The sequence below is a fragment of the Protobothrops mucrosquamatus genome, unplaced genomic scaffold, assembly GCF_001527695.2.
Source record: "Protobothrops mucrosquamatus isolate PMUCROS unplaced genomic scaffold, P.Mucros_1.0 scaffold2763, whole genome shotgun sequence".
Classification (NCBI taxonomy): domain Eukaryota; kingdom Metazoa; phylum Chordata; class Lepidosauria; order Squamata; family Viperidae; genus Protobothrops; species Protobothrops mucrosquamatus.
In genome coordinates, this window is record NW_015388802.1 from 115,502 (window position 1) to 135,011 (window position 19,510).

General features: G+C 48.1%; 1 protein-coding gene and 1 non-coding gene across 2 annotated transcripts in view; both read right to left on the reverse strand.

The window, feature by feature from the left end:
* The window catches only part of GSK3A (glycogen synthase kinase 3 alpha), a 33,400-nt gene that overhangs the window by 9,347 nt on the left and 4,543 nt on the right, over positions 1 to 19,510 (reverse strand). The window contains exons 4-5 of the mRNA XM_029286036.1: positions 13,497 to 13,607; positions 7 to 137 (exon numbers count right to left, since the gene is read on the reverse strand). Of these exons, the coding sequence (XP_029141869.1) occupies positions 7 to 137; positions 13,497 to 13,607 (242 nt within the window). The remainder of the gene's footprint in view (positions 1 to 6; positions 138 to 13,496; positions 13,608 to 19,510) is intronic.
* On the reverse strand, positions 5,782 to 5,914 carry LOC114923283. Its single transcript, XR_003810601.1, has one exon. It is a non-coding gene; the product is annotated as a U4 spliceosomal RNA (small nuclear RNA).

Sequence of the window (19,510 nt, forward strand, 5' to 3'; positions counted from 1 at the left end):
TCTCACCTGCCGAAGTCGCAAAGCTTCAGTACTGCTGTATCGGGATCCACCAACAGATTCTGAGGTTTGATGTCTCGATGACACACACCTTGAGAATGGATGTAAGCGAGGCTGCGGAACAACTGATACATGTATACCTGAATGGAGGAAGGGCAGCGGCCATTAACGAGTGTCAGCTTGATATACTTTAAATCATTAGCGTAGAAAACAGGAGCCTGTGAATTCTTAGTCCTGCCTTAGATATGAAAGCGGGCTAAGGGACTTTAGGCCAATGGCCAGGAGATGGTGAGTTCTAGTCCCTTCTTAGGCATAAAAGCCAGCTGGGTGACTTTGAACCAGTTCCTCTCCCTCCGCCTGCCTTACAGGGATGTTGCTTATTGATTATTTAATTTTTATCTCACCTTTATTACCTTGGAGAGTGAACACACCTAATCCTTCTACTTTCCCCCGCATAACAATCCTCAATTGTTGTAAGTGAAAACTGGTGGAATGGGTAGTAGGTACGTTCGTTGCTTTGAGTTGGCCAAAATACATATTTTAAAGTGGGATAAAAATATAATACTATATCTTAAAGCAAAAGCTAGCTATAAATATCGGCTTCCTTCATGCTAAGATCCTCCTCTAATTTTAATATAGCCAACAGAAAGAGTAACATGGTATCCGTCTACCTACTCTTATTATGGATAATGCAATGACATGTGATTTTAAAGCACATTCCTCTGTCCGATGATACCAATGTCCTTATTGTCTAGGACAGGAGTAGGCAACCTTGGCTCTTTTATGACTGGTGGACTTCAACTCCCAGAATTCCTGAGCCATCCATGCTGAGGGGAAAGGGAGAGGTTTCCATGCTGAGCCATGCTGGCTCAGGAATTCTGGGAGTTGAAGTCCACAAGTCATAAAAGAGCCAAGGTTGCCTACCCCTGGCCTAGGAGATTCTGTTCAGCATATCTGGAAGGCGTTAGCATTCCCCAACCTATTTTAAGATTACCAGAATTGAAAGCCCGTGTTGCATCAGAGCAGATACTTCCAGCAGATACTAGGCAAGTATCTTTGAGAATTTAAATGAGATAACCTCCTCTATTATCATTTGTCCTTACCGTCTGTAGTCCTCAACTGACAACCACAATGAAGCCTGGAATTTGGGTTGAAAGTCATTGCCGTTATAAGTTGAGGCACCAAGTGATTCACCGTGCGATTCATTTTACGACCTTCTACTTAATTTTAAGACTGTTTTCAGGAAGGCCGTAAAGGGAGTCGCCTGATGAATCACTTGATTGGTAAGCAAATCAAACATAGGCATTAAGCAAATTAAACATGGTAAATGGACTTTTTTTTTTGCTGTTTTCTGCCAGAAAAATGGGGGGGGGGAGACACAAATCATGGTCACATGATTGCAGGATGCTGTAGACCAGTAGTGGCGAACCTATGACACACGTGCCACAGGTGGCACTCAGAGCCCTCTCTGTGGGCACACGCACCATCGCCCCAGTCCTAGGCCTTCAGCTGGGTTTTATAAAACCTTTTCGCTTTAGGCCTCCGCCGCAGTGTGCAAAAAAAAAAAGGTTCAATCAATCAGTCAATTTCAACTTCTCGTGAGGAAAAAAAAAAGATCTTGCAAAGTTGGAATTGATTGATTGAACTTTTTAGTCCCACCCAGTCTGCCGTTAACACTGCAGCCACGCCCACCCAATGGGCCACACCCACCCGGCACCCGACGATGCATAAGTGGGTTTTGGGTTGCAGTTTGGGCACTCGGTCTCTAAAAGGTTTGCCATCACTGCTGTAGACGGTCGTAAATATGAGCCGGTTGCCAAGTACCCCAAATGCAATCACATGACCACAGGGATGGGAGGTGGGATGCAGCAGACATAATTTCGAGGACAAGTCGTAAGTAGTTATTTTGAAGACCGCTGCAACTTCAAACAGTCGTTAAGCGGGGACTGCCTATAATACGTCTGCAAAAAGAGGGTCCTAATCGGGCAGCTTGTTGATCAATGTTGGTAGATCTCATCATTACGGAGGCATCAAATCTCCCTGAAAGCATCAATGCTCGCTGTTGTCCATTTTTGCAATGGACTACCCCACGGAAAACATAGGGAAAATGCCATGCCCACGGGTAACGGGCATGGATGAATTTTAAAAAAGAGGATTTTTTTTTCTTTTAGCACTCTTTCTGCTAAACCACTGCTAGTTAAATGGACAGAAAAAGCTAAGCAAGATGCAGGCAGAAACAATCACAGCCCAGAATAACTGCAGAATTCTGTTTGAGAACTCCTGACAAGGAACCTAAAGGGAGTTAAGAGAAGGAGGGGAAAAGAGAAAGGAGAGAGAATGAAGAATGTGGGGAGAAGAAAAATAAATTGAACAGAAGGGCAGGCAAATGAACCCATTCCAGTATTCACGCGACGAACGGGGGCTACGGGCCGAACTATTGCATTGTGTGGTCGTGAATGTGAACGCTGCTTGATTTTAGTGCTTTTCAAATATATTATGGAAAGAGAAAATTGGGAGCTTTTTTTAAATCACAAAATAATGCGAGTCAGTTTTCTTAATGGTGAAATCCACTTCTTTTTGCTTGGCCTGAGGCAGTCTGCAGCTGCCACCCACAGCAGCCATCAAGGGCAGATGGGGATCACTATGGCATCCAAATTGTGAGTCATCCTTTGCCCATCGTTCATTACCGCTTGCCCCGAGGGACGCATCCCTGGATGGGGAGGAAGACACGCACAGTCTGTCCCAGAAGCCTTCCTTGCTCACTGGGCTGCATGTGGTTGTCACCACCAATTGCAACAAGAAGTTCTCCTTAAAAAATAACTTATATTTGTTTGCAATCTTTTGGCTTGCTTAAAAGCCATTTGGAGAGGACTGGCTAGGCATAACGATACTAATGAAACAAATAAATAAATAGAGCCAGTTTGATCTAGTGCAGTGTTGGCGAACCTTTTAAAGACCGAGTGCCCCAAAACTGCCCACCGCCCCCGCTCGGCCTCCTGCCCTGCCTGCTCCACCCCCACCTGCCTGCAGGCCACACACAGCCTCCATGGCCCGCTGCAGATCGCCCAGGCAGCCCTGCAGTACCATGGCAGCCACGCCCTCCGCCCACACCCTGCAGCATCATCTGCACACTATGGGGCGCGAGGGCGGAGTCTTGTCCCTGCTGCCCGGCTATGTCCTTGGCTGCGCTGCTCCGTACGGGCCGTGCCTGGGGGTGACTCTCCTCCAGGGGGGCTGCTGGTGAGGAGGGGGCCACGGGGGGAGGTGGGGCTAGGACGACAGCACGCGTGCCCACAGAGAGGGCTCCGAGTGCCGCCTCTGGCACGCGTGCCATAGGTTCGCCACCACTGATCTAGTGGTTAAGGCACCGGGCTAAAAACTGGGAGATGGTAAGCTCTACTCCCACCATATCCATGAAAGCCAGCTGGGTGACTTTGGGCCAATCACCAGGAGACGGTGAGTACTAGTTCCACCTTAGCTGGAAAGCCAACTGGGTGACTTTGGGCCAGTCATTCCCTCTCAATCCAAATCACCTCACAGGATTGTTGTTGTGGGGAAAATAGGCGAAGGAAGGAATATTAGATATGTTAGCTGCCTTATTTGTAAAAATAAGAAAGGTGGGAGATGGATGGATGATAGATAGATAGATAGATAGATAGATAGATAGATAGATAGATAGATAGATAGATAGATAGATAGATAGATAGATAGATAGATAGATAGATAGATAGATAGATAGATAGATAGATTAGACAGACAGACAGACAGACAGACAGACAGACAGACAGACAGAAGGGCAAAACGGATATTTGCCTTTGGACTCGCTACAAGTAAAAAAACCTGATAATAATAAAGAAATAGCTGCTAAAGCCATTGCAAAATGCCATGCCATTCCATCTTTACGCCCTGCCCCTTGAAGAGAGGGACAAACCAAATTTGACCCACTTTTCGGATAAAAAGATCAAGAATTAAAAATAAAAGGACAACAATAAAAGAAAAAAAAGAAAACACAGCACCCCAAAAGTACTGCATTTAATGGAAAGGTGGTTCGAAAAAGACCAAGGTATTTTAAAAAACAACAACACGAAGGTATTTAAACTCAAGTGATTAAGAAGAATGCAAGGCACCCAGGACAGGTTATGCAATGGGGACCAAAGCTATTTGAGTGATGGGGAGGGAGGGGAGAGAGAGAGAGAAAAAAGGGGGGGAAGGTTTAAAAAAATAGGCTTTGTGTAAGGAAAGTCTCCTCCCAGCTTTTCTGGTAAAAAAAAGAGCTCAGGTCAGGAGGTGGTGGGAAAGACGTCAACCGGAGCCCCTGGAAAGCTGCTATTCTTAGTTCGATAATGCCCGGCTGCTGGTGGAACCAAGGATTTCCTTGGGAATCGGACATTTTCTTGGTATACTCTCATGGGGGATTTTATAAGCACAGGAAGAATAAAGAGATCTTTAAATCAAATAGGAATCCACCCAATCACTTGAAAGGTAAACAGAAGGCAAAGAGCTACTGGTATGCAAAGAGGTGTTAAACAAGAACAGTGATCCCACTTCAGAGGTAGCTGGAGATCAACTTCCAGGCTAACGGTGAGGGACAGTTGGCTTTGTGCTCCAGGCAACAACTGGACAACTACCGTTTCCTAATGCCAGTCTTGGCCTTGCGGTCTGGATACTATCTTCCTTCCCTGAGTAATGCAAAGGCCAGGGCAAGTAGGAGAAGACAACCAAGTTGTAGCCAGGCTGAGCCCTACAACAATTAACTTCACTGAAAATCAAAGGACTTTGATTTGGACCCAGTCAAGCTTCTCCCACGCACAATATAAAACCCAAACAGCCAGTGGGGCAGGGCAACAACAGTCATACCGAATTTCGTGCCTTAGAAATAGAAGGTTCGTTCTAGAGAAAAGTCTATCTGGCTGCTTAAAAAAAATGACATTAATATTGTTATTAAATAGCCAGGGAAGATGGAAGGCATAAATGCTCGATGGGCAAAAATAATTTTACAGGAATAATTTCTCTTGTTAAGACAGTATTACGGGTGAAGGATTCCATCTTAAACAAGTTTCTTTTTTTTAAATGATAATCGGAACAAATGTCCCCAAAGGCGTTACCCACAAGAAAGCTCACGTCGGGACACCTATTCTGCCCAACCGGCAAACTGTAACCGATTCCCACAACTTCCTCCAGTCCTGAATGTGCAGACAACGGCTTGGTTTTTCACCTACACCAGGGGTAGGCCACCTTGGCTCTTTTATGACTCGTGGACTTCAACTCCCAGAATTCCTGAGCCAGCATGGCTCAGCATGGAAACCTCTCCATTTCCCCTCAACGTGGCTGGCTCAGGAATTCTGGGAGTTGAAGTCCACGAGTCATAAAAGAGCCGGGGTTGCCTACCCCTGCCCTATACCGTTCCAGACAAGTGGCTGTCCAGTCTCTTCTTAAAAGCCTCCAGTGATGGAGCACCCACAACTTTTGGAGGCAAGTTGTCCCACTGCTTAATTGCTCTGTCAGGAAATTTCTCCTCAGTGCTAGGTTGCTTCTAGAACGAAGGAGAAATTTCCTAATGGTGAGAGCAATAGACCAATGGACTAGCTCAGGGGTAGGCAACCTTGGCTCTTTTAGGACTCGTGGACTTCAACTCCCAGAATTCCTGAGCCAGCACGGCTCAGCATGGAAACCTCTGCCTTTCCCCTCAGCGTGGCTGGCTCAGGAATTCTGAGAGTTGAAGTCCACCAGTCATAAAAGAGCCAAGGTTGCCTACCCCTGACCTAAACCTAAGCCGTGATTTTATATATTTATTTATTTTGCCAATGCCGACTATATTTCAAGTCGTCATGGCGGGGTATTGGGAAAAGTTTTCAATTAGCAATAATCGCGCCTCGGATAAACCTCATTGGCTACGATACTGCCACTGCGCAAAGCCGTGATTTTTAAACCCTGGTTTGCTGAACAAAAGCCACAGTGGCCTGCTCATGATGTGAAGTTGTGAGTGAAGAGAGACGCCTGGAGAGAAACGAAAAACAGAAAGGAAGTGTGTTCAAAGGGAAAACACGGGGAGCAGTACACTCACTTCTGTGCCCTTACGGTAGACCGGCCTTCATCAATTCTGCTCAAGGTCACCCTCTCCCTTTAGGGGAGGGACATGTTTTTCTCCTCTACAAAGTTCCTTTCCCAGCCCAAAGCGCTTGCATTTGGTTAAGGGTCCGAGACCACTTCTGCAGGGCCCACGGAAGGAACCGGATGGATTCTCCCCTGACGCTCAACCTAAAACCCCAATCTCCTTTACAGCTTAGTATGCGGTGGGAATTAAGCAAAGCCTCCCTTCGCTGGTAGGAGAGGTTTCGAGAGAGGAGCCGTACTTACCTTCACATAGATGACAGGGATGGTCTGTTTGGCTTTGGTGAAGTGGCGGGCCACACGATAGACCGTTTCGGGCACGTAGTCCAGGACTAAATTAAGGTAAACTTCATCCTTCTGCAAGAGAGTGCAGAACGTAAGTGAACAAATGGGATCCCCCCAACTCACATCACCTTATCCAACAGGGGTGGGGGAACTGTGGCCCTTTGATGACTTGTGGACTTCAACTCCCAGAATTCCTGAGCCCTCAGGAATTCTGGGAGTTAAAGTCCGCAAGTCATCAAAGGGCCAGAGTTCCCTACCTCTGCTATAACAGGACAATAGACTATACCAGGGGTGGGCAACCTTGGCTCTTTTATGACTGGTGGACTTCAACTCCCAGAATTCCTGAGCCAGCATGGCTCAGCATGGAAACCTCTCCTTTCCCCTCAGCACGGCTGGCTCAGGAATTCTGGGAGTTGAAGTCCACAAGTCATAAAAGAGCCAAGGTTGCCTACCCCTGGACTATACTATTGTTGTTTATTTGATTTGTATGGCAGCCCATCTCACCTAAGCGACTCTGGGCTGCTGACAACAGGTAAAAAAAAAAAATCCCACAAAAAAAGGCAAGTTAAATATCAACATACAAACACATAAAAAGCGTCCCTCATCAGTGATGGAAGCCTCCATCTTGTTAGCAATGTTGCTTCAATAAAGAAAGATTCTAGCCCTGCCTGAATAGCTGCAGTCTAAAAATGCAGAGATAAACATGCTTTGTTTATAACATGAGAAAGGCCCTTTCCTGTCACCCTCTCGGAAAGCCGTGGTTGAAATCCCAGTTGCAGCCAGCACCGTTGTGGCTTCCTTCCCTATAATTCTTGAGGTTTTGTGCTCAGAGGCATCCTGCTATTACTATCTCCAATTATTTTTGGATTCGGCTCCAAACCTGCAACTTGCAGTGGAACTCCAGAATCTCTTGCCTCAGATTAAGCGTCAACTAAAACCTTTTCACCCATTGTACCACTTTTAGGACAAGGCAACATCTGAGTACCACCAGTCGCCTAGCAAGGTGTCAAAAACATGATGACCAAAAAAAAAAAAAAGGAAAAAAAGTGATAAAGTACAGGTAGTCCTCGACTTACAACAGCTCGCTTAGTGACTGTTCAAAGTTACAACAGCACTGAAAAAAGTGCCCCCCAAGCCACAGCCGAGCAAGACACCTGCCTGCCCACCCGGCCGCACTCTTCCTCCTGTCCGAGGTTTTTATTGTTTTGAGCATTTCTGTTGAGGATTGGCAGCGGGGGGTGGGGGTGGGGGGTGTTTGGTTTTTATTCCCCCCCCCCGTCTGCTGGGTGGTTGCAGCAGGTTTTGGTCACTTCACATCACCCTGGGATACTGTGACTGTCATAAATATGAATCAGTTGCCAAGCATCTGAATGTAAATCACAAGACCCTGGAGATGCTGCAACATTCCAGCTGATCGGCGCTTCTTCTGGGCTCAGCAGGAGCGCCAGGATTAGTGCTGCTTTCCAGCTGATTGGTGCTTCTTCAGGGCTCAGCAGAAGCACCAGGGTCAGCACAGAGCTCCAATTGGAGCCTGGCGCTGATCCTGGTGCTTCCACTGAGCCCTGACAGCCCCCAAGAAGCGCCAATCAGCTGGAAAGCGGCACTGATCCTGATGCTTCTGCAGACCCCTGACAGCCCTGCAGCTCCAGCCGTCTCTCGCTCAGGCTTGTGCGGTGCTGCCACCAGTTCAGCTCATTCCCCTCCCCCGCTACCCTTTTTCTAGGATGGTCACATACCACCTGCCAGGTGCCAATGTACCACAGGTGGTACCCATGCCACTGGTTGAAAAGCTCTGGACTTTTAAAACACAAAGGGTTGGAAAACAAGAGAGGAAAATTAAGCACCTCTCATTGTTGAGCTTCACGATTTCAGCATATTTAAGAACGTGTAGGTTTGCCAACCAGGCCGCTAAAGTAACCGCTGAAGATTTGCCTCCCAACTTTTACTCTTTTAAGCTGATAGATAAAGAATTTCCCAAGATCTGGCAAGCCTTTCTGGACAGAACAGAGGAGAATACAACATACAGGTAGTCCTCGACTTACGACGGTTTATTCAGGGACCCGTTCAAAGCTACAACGGCACTGGAAAAGCGGCTCGTGGCAGTTTCTCACGCTTACGACCGCCGCAGCATCCCCATGATCACGTGATCAAAATCCAGACATTTGGCAACTGACTCGTATTTATGGCCGTTGCTGGGTCCCGAGGTCATGTGATTCCCTTTCGCGACCGTCTGACAAGCAAAATCAACGGGGTTCGCTCAAAAACCGGGCGGCCGACTTACCAATTGCAGTGATTCATTTAACAACGGGGGCAAGAAACAGTTGTAAAATGGGGCACAAAACACACTTAACGAGGGTCTCACTTAACGACAGAAATGTTGGGCTCAATTGTGGCCTTAACAATTAACTGAACCATTAACCTATAGAGTGGAACAGCTTCCCCCCCCCCCGAAATCGTGGGCCTCGATCACTGGAGATTTTTAAGAAGAGACTGGACAGTCACTTGTCTGAGATGGTGTAGGTTCTCCTGCTTGAGTGGGGGGATTGGACTAGAAGATCTCCAAGGTTCTATTCCAGGGCTTTTCAATCAGTGGTACATTGGCACCTGGCACCTGGCAGGTGGTACGCGGCACCTGGCAGGTGGTACACGGCCATCCTAGAAAAGTGGTAGCGGGGAGGGGAATGAGCTGAACCGGTGGCAGCACCGCACAAGCCTGAGTGAGAGACGGCTGGAGCTGCAGGGCTGTCAGGGGTCTGCGGAAGCATCAGGATCAGTGCCACTTTCCAGCTGATTGGCGCTTCTTCGGGGCTGTCAGGGCTCAGTGGAAGCGCCAGGATCAGCGCCAGGCTCCAGCTGGAGCTCAGCGCTGATCCTGGCGCTTTTGCTAAGCCCTGAAGAAGCGCCGATCAGCTGGAAAGCAGCACTGATCCTGGTGCTTCTGCTGAGCCCAGAAGAAGAGCCGATCAGCTGGAATGTTGGAGCATCTCCAGGGTCTTGTGATTTACATTCAGGTGCTTGGCAACTGATTCATATTTATGATGGTCACAGTGTCCCAGGGTCATGTGATGTGACCAAAACCTGCTGCAACCACCCAGCAGATGGGGGGAATAAAAACCAAACATNGATAGATAGATAGATAGATAGATAGATAGATAGATAGATAGATAGATAGATAGATAGATAGATAGATAGATAGATAGATAGATAGATAGATAGATAGATAGATAGATAGATAGATAGATAGATAGATAGATAGATAGGACAGACAGACAGACAGACAGACAGACAGACAGACAGACAGACAGACAGACAGACAGACAGACAGGCGGGCAAAACAGATATTTGCCTTTGGACTCCCTACAAGTAAAAAAAAACTGATAATAATAAAGAAATAGCTGCTAAAGCCATTGCAAAATGCCATGCCATTCCATCTTTACGCCCTTCCCCTTGAAGAGAGGGACAAACCAAATTTGACCCACTTTTCGGATAAAAAGATCAAGAATTAAAAATAAAAGGACAACAATAAAAGAAAAAAAAGAAAACACAGCACCCCAAAAGTACTGCATTTAATGGAAAGGTGGTTCGAAAAAGACCAAGGTATTTTAAAAAAAAACAACACGAAGGTATTTAAACTCAAGTGATTAAGAAGAATGCAAGGCACCCAGGACAGGTTATGCAATGGGGACCAAAGCTATTTGAGTGATGGGGAGGGAGGGGAGAGAGAGAGAGAAAAAAGGGGGGGAAGGTTTAAAAAAATAGGCTTTGTGTAAGGAAAGTCTCCTCCCAGCTTTTCTGGTAAAAAAAAGAGCTCAGGTCAGGAGGTGGTGGGAAAGACGTCAACCGGAGCCCCTGGAAAGCTGCTATTCTTAGTTCGATAATGCCCGGCTGCTGGTGGAACCAAGGATTTCCTTGGGAATCGGACGTTTTCTTGGTATACTCTCGTGCGGGATTTTATAAGTACAGGAAGAATAAAGAGATCTTTAAAACAAATAGGAATCCACCCAATCACTTGAAAGGTAAACAGAAGGCAAAGAGCTACTGGTATGCAAAGAGGTGTTAAACAAGAACAGTGATCCCACTTCAGAGGTAGCTGGAGATCAACTTCCAGGCTAACGGTGAGGGACAGTTGGCTTTGTGCTCCAGGCCAGGGCTTTTCAACCAGTGGTAAGGGTACCACCTGTGGTACATTGGCACCTGGCAGGTGGTACGCGAACATCCTAGAAAAGTGTTAGCGGGGGAGGGGAATGAGCTGAACCGGTGGCAGCACCGCACAAGCCTGAGTGAGAGACGGCTGGAGCTGCAGGGCTGTCAGGGCTCAGCGGAAGCACCAGGATCAGCGCCAGGATCCAGCTGGAAAGCAGCACTGATCCTGGCGCTTCTGCTGAGCCCAGAAGAAGCACCAATCAGCTGGAATGTTGCAGTATCTCCAGGGTCTTGTGATTTACATTCAGATACTTGGCAACTGATTCATATATATGACGGTCACAGTGTCCCAGGGTCATGTGAAGTGACCAAAACCTGCTGCAACCACCCAGCAGACGGGGGGAATAAAAACCAAACACCCCCCCACCGCTACCAATCCTCAACAGAAATGCTCACAACAATGGAAACCTCGGACAGGAGGAAGAGTGCCACCGGGCGGGCAGGCAGGTGTCTTGCTCGGCTGTGGCTTGGGGGGCCCTTTTTTCAGTGCCATTGTAACTTTAAACAGTCACTAAGCGAACTGTTGTAAGTCGAGGACTACCTGTACTTTATCACTTTTTTCCTTTTTTTTTTTTTTGGGTCATCAAGTTTTTGACACCTTGCTAGGCGACTGGTGGTACTCGGATGTTGCCATATCCTAAAAGTGGTACAATGGGTGAAAAGGTTGAAAAGCCCTGCTCCAGGCAACAACTGGAGAACTACCGTTTCCTAATGCCAGTCTTGGTTGGCCTTGCAGTCTTTTCCCTGAGTAATGCAAAGGCTAGGGCAGGTAGGAGAAGACAGCCAAGCTGTATCCATCTGAGCCCTACAACAATTAACTTCACCAAAAATCAAGGGACTTTGATTTGGACCCAGTCAAGCTTCTCCCACGCACAATATAAAACCCAAACAGCCAGTGGGGCAGGGCAACAACAGTCATACCGAATTTCGTGCCTTAGAAATAGAAGGTTCGTTCTAGAGAAAAGTCTATCTGACTGCTTAAAAAAAATGACATCAATATTGTTATTAAATAGCCAGGGAAGATGGAAGGCATAAATGCTCGATGGGCAAAAATAATTTTACGGGAATAATTTCTCTTGTTAAGACAGTATTACGGGTGAAGGATTCCATCTCAAACAAGTTTCTTTTTTTTTAATGATAATCGGAACAAATACCCCCAAAGGCGTTACCCATAAGAAAGCTCACGTCAGGACACCCATTCTGCCCAACCGGCAAACTGTAACCGATTCCCACAACTTCCTCCAGTCCTCAATGTGCAGACAACGGCTTGGTTTTTCACCTACACCAGGGGTAGGCCACCTTGGCTCTTTGATGACTCGTGGACTTCAACTCCCAGAATTCCTGAGCCAGCATGGCTGAGCTTGGAAACCTCTCCCTTTCCCCTCAGCGTGGCTGGCTCAGGAATTCTGGGAGTTGAAGTCCACGACCCATAAAAGAGCCGGGGTTGCCTACCCCTGCCCTATACCGTTCCAGACAAGTGGCTGTCCAGTCTCTTCTTAAAAGCCTCCAGTGATGGAGCACACCCACAACTTTTGGAGGCAAGTTGTCCCACTGCTTAATTGTTCTGTCAGGAAATTTCTCCTCAGTGCTAGGTTGCTTCTAGAACGAAGGAGAAATTTCCTAATGGTGAGAGCAATAGACCAATGGACTAGCTCAGGGGGAGGCAACCTTGGCTCTTTTATGACTCGTGGACATCAACTCCCAGAATTCCTGAGCCAGCATGGGGGAACTATCGCCCCCTCTTGACTGGTGGACTTCAACTCCCAGAATTCCTGAGCCAGCATGGCTCAGCATGGAAACCTCTCTCTTTCCCCTCAGCATGGCTGGCTCAGGAATTCTGGGAGTTGAAGTCCACCAGTCATAAAAGAGCCAAGGTGGCCTACCCCTGACCTAAACCTAAGCCGTGATTTTTTAAACCCTGGTTTGCTGAGCAAAAGCCACAGTGGCCTGCTCATGATGTGAAGTTGTGAGTGAAGAGAGACGCCTGGAGAGATACGAAACGAAAAACAGAAAGGAAGTGTGTTCAAAGGGAAAGCGCGGGAAGCAGTACACTCACTTCTCTGCCCTTAAGGCAGTGGTGGCGAACCTATGGCACGGGTACCAGAGGCGGCACTCGGAGCCCTCTCTGTGGGCACACGTGCCGTTGCCCCAGCCTTGCCTCCCCCTGTGACCCCCTCCTCTCCAGCAGCCCCCCCAGAGGAGAGTCGCCCCCGAGCGTGGCCCACACGGAGCAGCGCAGCCAAGGACATGGCAGCCAGGCAGCGTAGACAAGACTCTGCCCTCACACCCCATTGCGCAGTTAATGCTACGCGGTGCGGGCAGAGGGCGTGGCCGCCATGGCGCTGCTGGGCAATCTGCGGCGGGCCCTGGAGGTGGTGAATGGCCCTGCGGGCAGGCGGGGCGGGGGTGGAGCGGGGCCGGGGCCAGTTTTTGGGCACTCAGTCTCTAAAATAGTGTTTCTCAACCTTGACAATTTTAAGGCATGTGGACTTCAACTCCCAGAATTCCACAGCCAGCAGTGCTGGCTGTGGAATTCTGGGAGTTGAAGTCCACATGCCTTAAAATTGTCAAGGTTGAGAAACACTGCTCTAAAAGGTTCGCCATCACTGCCTTAAGGTCTCTCTAGACCGGCTTTCATCAATTCTGCTCAAGGTCACCCTCTCCCTTTAGGGGAGGGACATGTTTTTCTCCTCTACAAAATTTCTTTCCCAGCCCAAAGCGCTTGCATTCGGTTACGGGTCCGAGACCACTTCTGCAGGACCCACGGAAGGAACCGGATGGATTCTCCCATGACGCTCAACCTAAAACCCCCATCTCCTTTACAGCTTAGTATGCGGTGGGAATTAAGCAAAGCCTCCCTTCGCTGGTAGGAGAGGTTTCGAGAGAGGAGCCGTACTTACCTTCACATAGATGACAGGGATGGTCTGTTTGGCTTTGGTGAAGTGGCGGGCCACACGATAGACCGTTTCGGGCACGTAGTCCAGGACTAAATTAAGGTAAACTTCATCCTTCTGCAAGAGAGTGCAAAACGTAAGTGAACAAATGGGATCCCCCCAACTCACAGCACCTTATCCAACAGGGGTGGGGGAACTGTGGCCCTTTGATGACTTGCGGACTTCAACTCCCAGAATTCCTGAGCCCTCAGGAATTCTGGGAGTTGAAGTCCACAAGTCATCAAAGGGCCACAGTTCCCTACCTCTGCTATAACAGGACAATAGACTAGACCAGGGGTGGGGAACCTTGGCTCTTTTATGACTCGTGGACTTCAACTCCCAGAATTCCTGAGCCAGCATGGGGGAACTATGGGCCCTTCATGACTCGTGGACTTCAACTCCCAGAATTCCTGAGCCAGCATGGCTCAGCATGGAAACCTCTCCCTTTCCCCTCAGCATGGCAGGCTCAGGAATTCTGGGGGTTGAAGTCCACGAGTCATAAAAAAGCCAAGGTTGCCTACCCCTGGACTACACTATTGTTGTTTATTTGATTTGTATGGCAGTCCATCTCACCTAAGCGACTCTGGGCTGCTGACAACAGGTTAAAAAAAAAATCCCACAAAAAAAAGCAAGTTAAATATCAACATACAAACACATAAAAAGCGTCCCTCATCAGTGACGGAAGCCTGCATCTTGTTAGCAATGTCGTTCAATAAAGAAAGATTCTAGCCCTGCCTGGTCTAAAAATGCAGAGATAAACATGCTTTGTTTATAAAATGAGAAAGGCCCTTTCCTGTCACCCTCTCGGAAAGCCGTGGTTGAAATCCCAGTTGCAGCCGGCACCGTTGTGGCTTCCTTCCCTATAATTCTTGAGGTTTTGTGCTCAGAGGCATCCTGCGATTACTATCTCCAATTATTTTTGGATTCGGCTCCAAACCTGCAACTTGCAGCGGAACTCCAGAGTCTCTTGCCTCAGATGAAGCGTGGGCTAAAACAGGGCTTTTCAACCTTTTCATCCATTGTACCACTTTTAGGATATGGCAATATCCGAGTACCACCAGTCGCCTAGCAAGGTGTCAAAAACTTGATGACCAAAAAAAAAAAAAAAGGAGAAAAAGTGATAAAGTACAGGTAGTCCACGACTTACAACAGCTCGCTTAGTGACTGTTCAAAGTTACAATGGCACTGAAAAAAGTGCCTCCCAAGCCACAGCCGAGCAAGACACCTGCCTGCCCACCCGGCCGCACTCTTCCTCCTGTCCGAGGTTTTCATTGTTGTGAGCATTTCTGTTGAGGATTGGCAGCGGGGGTGGGGTGGGGGGGTGTTTGGTTTTTATTCCCCCCGTCTGCTGGGTGGTTGCAGCAGGTTTTGGTCACTTCACACGACCCTGGGACACTGTGACCATCCTAAATATGAACCAGTTGCCAAGCATCTGAATGTAAATCACAAGAGCCTGGAGATGCTGCAACATTCCAGCTGATCGGCTCTTCTTCTGGGCTCAGCAGGAGCGCCAGGATCAGTGCTGCTTTCCAGCTGATTGCTGCTTCTTCAGGGCTCAGCGGAAGCACCAGGATCAGCACAGAACTCCAACTGGAGCCTGGCGCTGATCCTGGCGCTTCCACTGAGCCCTGACAGCCCCGAAGCGCCGATCAGCTGGAAAGCGGCACTGATCCTGGCTCTTCCGCTGAGCCCTGACAGCCCTGCAGCTCCAGCCATCTCTCACTCAGGCTTGTGTGGTGCTGCCACCGGTTCAGCTCATTCCCCTCCCCCGCTACCACTTTTCTAAGATGGTCACGTACCACCTGCCAGGTGCCAATGTACCACAGGTGGTACCTGTACCACTGGTTGAAAAGCCCTGGACTAAAACACAAAGGGTTGGAAAACAAGAGAGGAAAATTAAACACCTCTCATTGTTGAGCTTCACGATTTCAGCATATTTAAGAACCCCCACGTGTAGGTTTGCCAACCAGGCCGCTAAAGTAACCGCTGAAGATATGCCTGCCAACTTTTACTCTTTTAAGCTGATAGATAAAGAATTTCCCAAGATCTGGCAAGGCTTTCTGGACAGAACAGAGGAGAATACAACATACAGATAGTCCTCGACTTACGACGGTTTATTCAGGGACCGTTCAAAGCTACAACGGCACTGGAAAAAGCGGCTCGTGGCAGTTTCTCACGCTTACAACCGTCGCAGCATCCCCATGATCACGTGATCAAAATTCAGACGTTTGGCAACTGACTCGTATTTATGGCCGTTGCTGGGTCCCGAGGTCGCGTGATTCCCTTTCACGACCGTCTGACAAGCAAAGTCAACAGGGTTCGCTCAAAAACCAGGCGGCCGACTTACCAATTGCAGTGATTCATTTAACAACGGGGGCAAGAAAAAGTTGTAAATGGGGCACAAAACGCACTTAACGAGGGTCTCACTTAACGACGGAAATGTTGGGCTCAATTGTGGCCTTAACAATTAACTGAACCATTAACCTATAGAGTGGAACAGCTTCCCCCCCCCCCCGAAATCGTGGGCCCTCGATCACTGGAGATTTTTAAGAAGAGACTGGACAGTCACTTGTCTGAGATGGTGTAGGTTCTCCTGCTTGAGTGGGGGGATTGGACTAGAAGACCTCCAAGGTTCTATTCCAGGGCTTTTCAACCAGTGGTAAGGGTACCACCTGTGGTACATTGGCACCTGGCAGGTGGTACGTGACCATCCTAGAAAAGTGGTAGCGGGGGAGGGGAATGAGCTGAACCGGTGGCAGCACCACACAAGCCTGAGCGAGAGACGGCTGGAGCTGCAGGGCTGTCAGGGCTCAGTGGAAGCGCCAGGATCAGCGCCAGGCTCCAGCTGGAGCTCGGCGCTGATCCTGGTGCTTCTGCTGAGCCCAGAAGAAGAGCCGATCAGCTGGAATGTTGGAGCATCTCCAGGGTCTTGTGATTTACATTCAGGTGCTTGGCAACTGATTCATATTTATGATGGTCACAGTGTCCCAGGGTCATGTGATGTGACCAAAACCTGCTGCAACCACCCAGCAGATGGGGGGAATAAAAACCAAACATCCCCCACCCCACCCCCGCTGCCAATCCTCAACAGAAATGCTCACAACAATGAAAACCTCGGACAGGAGGAAGAGTGCGGCCGGGTGGGCAGGCAGGTGTCTTGCTCGGCTGTGGCTTGGGGGGCACTTTTTTCAGTGCCATTGTAACTTCGAACAGTCACTAAGCGAACTGTTGTAAGTCGAGGACTACCTGTACTTTATCACTTTTTTCCTTTTTTTTTTTTTTTGGTCATGAAGTTTTTGACACCTTGCTAGGCGACTGGTGGTACTCGGATGTTGCCTTGTCCTAAAAGTAATACAATGGGTGAAAAGGTTGAAAAGCCCTATTCTATTCTATTCTTCTATTCTATTATTCTATTCTATTCTATTCTATTCTATTCTATTATTCTATTCTATTCTATTCTATTCTATTCTATTCTATTCTATTATTCCTAGTCTGGTCTAGTCTATATTCATTGCATAAATCCTATTAATCCATGTTCAAGTTCCTTTTAGGACTATCACTATGGGAGATCACTTGAGCTGCAAGCAGGTTTAAGCTATTTGGTTTTCAAACTCATTGGAGAACTTTGACACACATAGCCGTTGGGTTCATGCAATGCCTTAAGACAGAATCCAACAAACCACAGCGTTACCAGGAGACCAGATAATATCTATCAACCTAATCTGTCTCACAAGGCTAATGTGTGGGTAAAACTGGAGAAAAGAGCAGACCAGACGTATAGGGAGGACACGTTGGAGAAACAGTGCAGACACCAAAAGCAAGCTCAACCAGAGAGAATCCGCGTTTGAACAGAACGTGTCCAGAAAAAGGATCTTTTCCAGTGATCATGACACCTAATAAGGTTAATGAATAAAAACATGAATATTCAATCTAGGGGGGGTACATATAGTCCACAGATTACCTCTCATCGGCCGATACGCTCCCACAGAGAGGGTCTCCTCAGGGTGCCGTCAGTCAGACAGTGCCGGCTGGCGACTCCCAGGGGGAGGGCCTTCTCTGTTGGAGCCCCCTCCCTATGGAACGAATTACCCCCAGAGATCCGGGTCATTCCGGATCTCCCCTCCTTCCGCCGCGCCCTCAAGACATGGCTATTCCAGCTAGCGGGACTGGCCTAAGGGATATTTTAATTTGATTTTTAACATAATTTTAAAAAGAAACGGCAAAAAAATCAATATTTCATTTTAATTGTATTTTAAACTTAGTATTTTGTATGGTTTGTCTGTTTTTTAACTTGCTGTAAGCCGCCCTGAGTCCGCCAGGAGAAGGGCGGGGTATAAATTTAATAAAACCAAAACCAAAACCAAACCATCTCAGTAAACAGGTGCATGGAAGCACAACCTATAGTAAGGAGGACTTAAAATCTTATCAAAAAAAGGTTTTTGATATAAAAAAAAACACCTCATGGCGTCAAAAACCAGGAGAATATCAAAGTGTGACTGATAGATAAAAGTATCAAAAATCAGGACAGGAACTTCAATCAAGAATTAGCCACTTACACTCCTCCCTGATCCATCTTCTAAAAAAATCAACACTATTCCATGACAAGGTAGATAAAAATCAGCCGGTCATAGTCCAATACTTTTTAGCTTATAAGATAAATGACAAAGGAAGCTCTATAGGAAGTGAGTGGTATAAACATTTCTCCATTCTACAGCCTGTTTAATTGCCATTATTTTTCCTTGTTATTTCTCCTACTAGCCCTTTTTCCACATTGAGAAAGTTTTGTGGAATCCAAGAGCTACAAAGCCATTTTGAGTAACGATCTGATTACTAATCCAGATAACCTCTATGCCAGTGGTGGCGAACCTATAGCACCGGTGCCAGAGGCGGCACTCGGAGCCCTCTCTGTGGGCACACGCGCCGTCGCCCCAGCCCTGCCTCCTCCCACGGCCCCCTCCTCACCAGCAGCCCCCCTGGAGAGTTGCCCATGGGGTGCGGCCCACACGAAGCAGCGGATCCAAGGACATGGTAGCTGGGCAGCAGGGACAAGACTCCGTCCTTGCGCCCCGTTGCGCGCAGATGCTGCTGCGGGGCACAGGTGGAGGGCATGGCCGCCATGGCGCTGCTGGGCTGCCTGGGTGATCTGTGGCGGGCCGTGGAAGTGGTGGGTGGCCCAGTGGGCAGGGCGGAGTGGGGACCGGGGTGGGAGTGCAGTTTTTGGGCACTCGGTCTCTAAAAAGTTCGCCATCACTGCTCTATGCTTACATTACTTGGGAAAACTGTGTGGATCAGCAGTATGGATCTCTTAACTACTCATCCTGAGAACTCTATTAAATGGACCCTTGTTTTCAATGATTCAATAAACTTATGCAATAAACACTAGGAGATGTTCCCTTCTTTGGAGGTTTTGTCCACCAAGAATGAAGATCCTCAGAGGGAAGGAAGTAAATTATTCGTGGTTTTTCCTTCCCAAGGTCTAGTATACTACAGGCGTTCCTCGACGTACGACCACAATTGAGCCCAAACTTTCTGCTGCTAAGTGAGACAGTTGCTAAGTGAGTTCTGCCCCATTTATACGACCTTTCTTGCCGTCGTTAAATTAGTAACGTGATTGTTAGGCGAATCAGGCTTCCTCCATTGACTCTGCTTGTCAGACAGTCGCAAAAGATGATCACATGACCCCAGGACACTGCAACCGTTATAAATATGACCTGCTCTCTCCTTCAGTTGAGGGGGGGGGAGGATCCCCTGGAGGGGAGGGCTGAGGACTTTGCCCAATATTTGTATGACAAAGTCGCTCGGATCCGAGAAGGCTTGGACTCTGACTGGGTGGCCCCGGGGGAGGAGACGGGAGCAGGTCTTGAGACTATTATATGGGAGGAGTTTGACTCTGTGGCTCCCGAGGACGTGGACAGGATCCTGGGGAGGCTGAAAGCAACCACATGTTTATTGGATCCGTGCCCCTCCTGGCTGGTACTGGC